Below are 8,690 nucleotides of genomic sequence, written 5' to 3' on the forward strand. Positions count from 1 at the left end.
TATATAAAATATTCAATAGTAAAATAATCTAAAATTCTAATTAAAATAATTGTAAAATGTTAAAATTTATGTTTCAATTTTTATTTATTTTTTCTTATTATTTAATAAGTGTGCATAATAATTCATAAATGATTTTTTCTGCCCTTGAACTATAAAAACTACATTGTCAGAAAATAATTTTAATATTACAAATTACAAATTATAAATATAAATATAAATACCATAATTAAATTTAAATTGGTGGATTTCATTATTATTTTTACCCAATGGCATAAGAAGGAATGAATTGTATAGATGTAATATGATTTAAACTTAGATCTACGAGTGTTGAGGGATTTTCAATTCTTTAGGGTGAAGTCTACAAAATCTTGTTTGTCTAGAGTTAGCTCAAGTATTATTGTGCTATAGGTTAGGTTAGAGGGAGTCAGGGAGGTAGAGCCCTAGCCTTCTTAAAATGAAAAAATTACGCTTAGATCCTTTAAAATTTATGAAATTATAAGTTATCTATGATAAAATTGTAATTTAACCTCATAAAATGATATTTTTATTTAGTCTTTATAAAAATTATAAATACATAAGCTAATATAATGATAAAATTACTTTTTAACTCTAAGCCTTTGTGCTTAGGAGTTTGAGCGTTGAGATGTGCAAACTCTTCACTTTACTATGATCTTGCTTGTTCAAGCATTTGACAAGGTACTCCCACAATGTGAACTTACTATCTCTTCAAATACTTGGGTGTTTTAGTAGAGGCAGGAGCAAGGCCAAAGCCAAAAAAAGTTTGTGGGCTATAATTGAATTATGTATTTTTATAAGAGCTAAAATATAATTTCATCATTGTATTAGTTTAAATTTTTATAATTTTTAAAAAACTAAATTAAAATTTTATAATTTTTTGCAAGCCAAACTATAATTTGACAATTTTATAAATCCTAGAAGGTGAAAAGTGATATTTTCCAATTTTAGGAGGGAAATAAAACCCTGATGAAGAATAATATCGTGACTCTAAACAGTAAATTTCACAAACTTCTTTGGATAAAATCGAAAATCATGCAACAGAACTGTAAGTTGCATGAACTAGTTGTACTAAATCCAAATTAATGGAATAAAGATTTTGAAATCAATTTAGAGATAAACAATAAAAGTCGGTTCAAGTAGTACCGAACTGGTTCGTTGATAACGAAATCTAGTTTTTCATTTGGGCGGAGATTGAGTCTAATTTTTTAAAGAAAGTCAGCAACATTTCTTTAATGTTACGTATCACTAATTCTCGATTCATTGAGGGATAGGCGGTAAAACAGCCCTCACAGATACAAGGGGCGGACTATCCTCCAACTCTAACCCGCCCAACATTTCATTTCACATTAACAATTTTTACATTTTTTTAATTAATAATAGATGCAAGCCTTAACACCCCCCTCCTCGTCTATATAAGTAAATCAAATCCAGGGTTAGGCCATGCAACAAATATTGCAACAAATTCCTATCTATAACGCCAGATATATTTGCATTTCCCAGCAGAAATTAATGGCACACCAGTCAGCTGCTATGAAGCTACCCGCCATTGATCTTTTTGATGAGAATTCCAAGCCTGGTACTCAGGCTTGGATCTCCAAATGCAAAGACGTTCGAGTGGCGTTCGAGCAATACGGGTGCTTCTTAGCAACATTTGACAGAGTTTCTTTACAAAATCAGGATGATGTATTCCTCTCTTTGCAACAATTGTTCCATCTTCCTACACAAATTAAGGTTCAAAACACTTCTGATAAACCTTATTTTGGTTACTTTCAACACCCTTCCATGCCTCTCTCTGAAAGCATGGGCATTGATAACCCCACCATTCTCCAAGCAACTCAAAGTTTCACCAATCTCATGTGGCCCAATGGGAACAACACTTTCTGGTATACTCTGATACACAGTCTCATTCTTTTCACAGTTCAAACCCCATATTTTGAGCATGATTTACTAACAGTTTTTTTTTTTTTTTGAAAATGGTTAATCAGTGGGAGAATACATGCGTACGCGAAGCTGGTGTCGGAACTGGATCGAATGGTGAAAAAAATGGTGTTTGAAAGCTATGGTGTAGGGAAGTATTACGATTCCCACGTCAAATCTACTGAATATCTTCTTCGACTCATCAAATATAGGGTGCCCCATGAGGATGAGCGTGACTTAAATGGAAGTCCCGATCACACTGACAAGAGCTTCATCACCATACTTCATGATAATGATGTTGCAGGTCTACAGATAAAAACAAAGGATGGTGATTGGATTGGCGTTGAGCCCTCTGGTTCTATGTTCCTTGTCATGGCTGGCGATGCATTCTTGGTTAGTTCCTGCTCATAATTCTTTCTTCTTCTTCTTTTTGTTTTATCAAGATACAATAATAAGTAAAAATATAACTATAGTTTAAGTAAAATGAATCAAATCAAACAAGTTTAAGATTAGGTGTTAATGAAAATTTTCATCTTTAGCGATAAAATACAAATGAAGTTTTCTTGAATATTTAGACAAGTTGTTGATTCAAATTGAAAGGATGATGGAAATTAACGAATGGGATTGTTATGTTGAATAGGCATGGAGCAATGGAAGAATACACTCTCCAATCCATCGTGTGAAAGTGGAAGCTGAAAAGGAAAGATATAGCCTTGCATTCTTCTCTTTTAGTGGGGAGATTATAGAAACGCCCAAGGAGCTTGTGGATGAGGCTCATCCATTGCTGTTTAAGCCCTTTCATAATATGGACATGCTTCGCCTATATTCCCTTGAAAATGTTCAGAAATATGTTGACTTTATTTCCCAAGCCAAATGCGGAGCATGACCTGACCAGCTTTATGTTATACACATCCACAGATCTTTTCTTCGAGGAATTAAAAGGGCTTGACGACATCTAATAAAGGGGGTCCTATATTGTTTTTTTAAATGTCTAAACTTGTTAATAAGTCAATTATCTTCTTTGAGTACATTGGCGTTTTCGTGCCAGAATTCCTCTCCTTCCCCCCCCCCCCCTTCTTTTCATGCTCTCCAATAATCTTTTGACGCATGGATATAATAGTTTACATTTAACAAAATCTTATCCTTACTCTAAATTCCATTTACAACTAATTAAATAAATAATTCTCTTGTAACATCCCTTACAGGATCCGGTTACAAGACCCAAGCTACAAGATGCTATAGTTGTGAACAAAACAATATCATACATATTCATCAAGAACATTCAATAAATCAATAAATACAAGTCAAGTCTTTTGTTTAACATGCATTACAAACAAAAACTGAGTCTCAATCAAGCTTACGAAAGCTATTAAACTGACTTGGAATCAATCTAGAACTATTTTGAAACTTCTACAAAAAGAAAGGTATAAATTTTGCACATAGTCTACCACACGGATGTGTGGTCAGGCCGTGTAATCCAGGGTCACACGATCGTGTAACTAACTAGGACCGTTTGAAACCAAAATCATCTTGAACAAACAGTGCACACGATTGTGTCACCTACCTGTGTGTGACACACAACCGTGTGGCAGACTGTGTGCAGTATATATAACCTTTTTTGTGCAAGGAACATACCAATCCTACAAGGTGACCTAAATTGCCATTCATACCATTCAAACCTAATCCAAAACACATACATGTCAAAGCTAAAACATCCATCTACATAACCATCTAAACATTCAACCAATATGCCCTCATTGGCACCAACATATATTCAAACTCAACAATGTCAAACCACAAGCACTTGTTAATTCATAGGCATAACATCATTCAAATTTTGTCATTTCTTTTAAGCTTCAAAGTACAAGTTTGACATCAAACCGAATGTCACATACCAAAACATATTCCTTCACTTAACAAAGCCAGAACATCCTATGTACATGCCATAAGTAACTAAGTTCAAAACATCAAAGTCTACCAAATTGAGAAACGACAGGTGTGGGCTTCTTGTTGATCTGATCAATAAGTTTCGAATGTCCAAAATCTACAGAAAAGTAGTAACACAAGTATTTAAAATACTTAATAAGCTTATACAATATAAATATTTGCTTACCTCAATTTCTTATCACATACAAAAATCATTATGTAATACAAATACACCTATCAAGAATTCAAACAACATCATTAACATATAAGGTTTTGAGCTCAAACATATCTATAATCTCATTTGTTCACATTTTTCCTTTCAAACCAAATTATATCTTATTTCCAAATCATATAATCTTTGCCAACATTCAATGACATATCACCACATTTTCATTTACAATATTACTAGATGAAACTTCGTAAAGGAACTCCGTACATAGGTGAAGGTAATAGTACCTGGTTATCTATTTGGGTTAAACTAGAGACCCGCTCGAAAAATGGGAGGATTTGAGTAAAAATATAGGCTCGAAAAATGGGCTTGGACAAAAACGAGGCCCGTTTAGAAAATGGGCAGACCTCGGTAAGATTTTTTTGGCCGGGACGAGGCCTACCCTACCGATTTTAATATTAAATTATTTTTAAAAATTTTATTTTTAATTTTAAGTAACTTTAGTATTTTACTTTACTCTTTTGTTGTTTTTAATGTTATTTTAATATTGTAAAACTTTTGTTATTAATATAATTTAGTTCTTAATTTAATTTTAATTTGTTTCAATTTTTCAATTTTAATATAATTACTTTTTATTTTATTTTTAATTTATGTATTATTTTAAGAATTATTTTAGTCTTATTTTTATTTGTTTTTGTTTTAATATTTGTTTTTATGTTTTAAATGTATTTGATTTATTATATTTTAAAGTTTTTATTTAATAACAAAAGCAAAAAAAAATTTAATATGGTAGGGCTGAACTCTGCCTACAATTTTTTTCCCGGGCCGGGCTTGGACAAATTTCTAGGCCCATATTTCGGGCCGGGCCTTGAAAACGGGCCAAAATTTGTTTATGGGCCCAGCCCGGCCCGGCCTATGCACACCTCTAGGTTAAACCTACACCAGTTGGATAATAGTGCCCGGTCACCCGTTAAAGTTGAATCTACATGAACTGGATAATAGTGTCTAATCACTCGTTAGAGTTGAACCTACACAAATCATATAATAATGCCTGGTCACCCGTTGGGGTTGAACCTACACAACAAATAGCCTAGCTCGAGCTTAATATACCTGTATTCTTGAGTTCGTAACACATGTTGAAGCTTGAAACTTGAAGGCAATAACCCATATCCTCATATATAAGACTTTTACTAATTTCATCGGGGTTTAATCTCACATTATACCATTTTGCAACAATCCATTTTAATCTGATTCAATTCTCAAATTTTACATTTTATTCAATTTAATCCTTAAAATCAAACTTATCATAGCTTCCAAATTTAGACTCCAAATTCCAAACCAACTTCAAATATATCCAATTACAATCTCCTATTATAAAAATTAAATAAATTACATGTCAATTTTAAGATATTAACAATTTAGTCCTTATGATCAAAACTTACAAAAATCACTTATAAAATAGTCCTGTTTTCCATCAAAGCTTCAAACTCTACCATTAATATTCAAAAACTTCAATTAACATCAATGACAAATTTAGAAATCTTTATCAGTTTTTAAAATAGAGATATGAGTTAGTTGGACCTTGTTGCAACAATCTCAAAAACATAAAAATTATAAAAAAGGGACTAGAATTGACTTACCAATTGATGAGTTAAAGCTTGAAACCCAAACCCTTGTTTTTGTTTGTCACGTTTGGCCATGGAAGAGAAAGTTGAAGAAGATGATGATAAAATGTCATTTTTTTTTCTTTAATTAACTTAAGATGGGTTTGGTTGAGTGTTGCGTTTACCTATGATTAGTGTAAAAACAACTGTGACAGTGAGATTAGATGATATAGCGATATTATAGTGTGAGACAAAAAGTAAACTAAACACACTGCACCGTTCATCCAAACATAAATTTATATAGCTTGGTAAAATTGTAAATATTAAGATATTTTATATTAAACTTTAATTAATCTATTACTAATTAAACTTTAAACATGATTAACGAAATTGGTGGGATACAATTGGCATCCACTGCCGTTTAGACTTATACAAATGATCCAATTGCTCAATTGGTCCTTTGATTAATTAATCAAGCTTTATTTCAATTAAACCTTAATTAATTAGGGCCTAATAGCAATTAACCCAAAAGTTAATGGAATTCAATAAGATCCACCACCGCTTGGAATTTTGAAAATGATCTATTCACCATTTTGACCCATTAGCTATTTAAAATTTATAGAGATTAACTTTTACTATTTTTATGATTTAGTCCTTATACTTTAATTAACCATCCAATCACTAAATTTTTTGGGACAAAATGCAATTTAGCTATAATACGACTCCATAAATATGTTTATTAAATATTTACGACCTCAAATTATAGAAATGAGATCCCGATATCTCATTTTCTAAAATTATTAGACTTTAGGACGAAACCACTTGTACTTAACTAATTATCCAATTAATAAAAATTATCATATCAAAATTCATTATTTCAATATAATTGACTTGTAAATAATAAATAATAATATTTACTGACTTATCCACTAGAATTGTGATCCCGAAACCACTATTCCTAACAAAGACCTGAAAAATAGGTTGTTATATCTCTCTTCCCAAAAACTTAGAGTATGTTTGATAAATTGAAAATATAAGTGCTAAAAATTAAGTATTGAATTTTTATTGCCAAAATTTATAAATGTTGAGTTTATATTAGAAAATTGTTTGTTAAATTAGTAAATATAAATATTAAATATAATTATGTTATTTGATAAAAGTAATTATTAAATTTTAAAATATTATTAATTATTAATTATTAATTATTAATTATTAATTTTATTAATATAATATTTTATATTATTTTGGATGAAAGATAAATATAATAATTTGAACTTTTTTAAAAATAATTTATTTTAATTTTTAATAAAATAAAATCACACTAATATTTTTAACATTAAGTGATCAATAACTACCTATCTACTTACGTTAATAGTGGAAATATGAAATGGGTTTTTCAGGATGTTGTTCATGGTGTCGCCACTTTCAATTGCTTTGATTTCTTATTAAAGAAAGAAAGAAAGAAAACTTCGAGGTTTTAATGTAAAAAAACTTGGACCCAAACTTAAGATTTTCAATTTCTTCTTTGTGAAATTTTATTTAATTTTTGCTATTCAATGACGCTGACTTGAAACTTCGGTTTTTTCCAATCTGGTCGAGCCGTTTCAGTTTAGAAGTTTATTTATCTGGAAATTTTGTGGGTTTTTTAGACGGAAAAAAGTAATTACGAAAATGAAGTAAATCATTTACAACAATGATTAGTTTTGAAGAGTAAAAGATAATATTACTAATTTGTTAAAAATATATTCACTCACTTGTATTTTTAAAAAATTATATTTTATAATTTTCATGATTTAATTTTATTTCATAAAAATGGTTGAATTATTTTATTTTTATAATTATAAATTTTTGAATATATAAAATAATAACTAAATTGAAAATTTTTTAAGAGCAGAATAATACAATACAAAAACATGGTAGGAGGAGCAAATCGCTTGTGATGTACTGGTGTTAATTGAAAATACAAGTGAATCATCTCAAAAGGGTATCATGAGATAGGAAAAGATTATATGAAATAGTGACATTATGTTATCTGTATTTTTTAAAAGTTTAATGTTACATTAATATTTTTATTTTGAAAAAATCAAATTTAAATAAAAATTTATAAATTAAAAATAAAATTATTAATGTGATATTAAACTATTGAAAATAAATAATATCAATATTTCATAAAATTCTTTCTCTTGTAAGAAATCTCGGTATCTAAATGTAACTAGGATATTTAATATTATGATCTTTGAGGTAGTAAGGAAAATTCAATTACTATTCTCTTATGTAAATCCAAAATTTTAGTCTTTACAACATTACCAAAACTACATTAACCAATCGAGTTGGAAGTTTCCAAATAAAATATGTATATATGTATATAAATAATTTTCTTTCAGACTTTTTTTCTTTTAGTTGTAATGGTTACTGACAAGGTTTAGAGTAACAGCAAAATCTATTAAGCACTCGGTTAAATGTAGAGGGTAAGAATTCGATCGAGTCGAGTCGAATTGAGTTAAAAAATTTTGAGTTAGTCGAGTTGATGAATCATATTTTAGCAGCCGAACTCAATTTAAATTTTTTTGAATCGAATCAAATCGAGTCAAAAAATTTCGAGTCAAGTCGAGTCGAGTTAACGAATCCTATTATTTATACTCAACATTGCATTTACATAGACTGATTTTTTAACTAGTAGACAAAGTATAAGATTATTTAACTACATAAATAATATAATGGTTTTGTCTTTTAACTTAATGAGTAAACATTTATCAAAACGACGTAATTTTGCCTTTTCCTATTAGGATTTTATTCAAGTTGATTCAAATAACTTGATTAACTCAAATAACTCGAACTATTTAATTCAAATTTTAAATTTTTTTATTGAATTTTTCGAATCAAATTGGATTTTACTCAACCTTAGTAAAACGTAAAATATCATAATCAAAATATGATTAGAGGGGCATGAAAAGAGGCACAAAGGAGGGCAGAAGAGTTTTTTGACCATATATAAATTATGCAATGGAAAATTATTTTTTACTTCCCTTAAAAATAATGATATTAGAAGTTAATGT

The 8,690-nt window shown here is 29.4% G+C and overlaps 1 protein-coding gene across 1 annotated transcript; it reads left to right on the forward strand.

Annotated features, from left to right (window-relative positions):
* The first annotated feature begins 1,428 nt into the window (after positions 1-1,428).
* LOC108488824 (probable 2-oxoglutarate-dependent dioxygenase AOP1) lies at positions 1,429-2,963 on the forward strand. The gene is made up of 3 exons (XM_053020725.1): positions 1,429-1,901; positions 2,004-2,328; positions 2,576-2,963. The coding sequence occupies exons 1-3, from the start codon at positions 1,459-1,461 to the stop codon at positions 2,819-2,821; spliced, it is 1,014 nt and encodes a 337-aa protein (XP_052876685.1). The 5' UTR covers positions 1,429-1,458; the 3' UTR covers positions 2,822-2,963.
* The last annotated feature ends 5,727 nt before the right edge of the window (positions 2,964-8,690 follow it).

The sequence above is a fragment of the Gossypium arboreum genome, chromosome 10 (genome assembly GCF_025698485.1).
Source record: "Gossypium arboreum isolate Shixiya-1 chromosome 10, ASM2569848v2, whole genome shotgun sequence".
Taxonomy (NCBI): Eukaryota; Viridiplantae; Streptophyta; class Magnoliopsida; order Malvales; family Malvaceae; genus Gossypium; species Gossypium arboreum.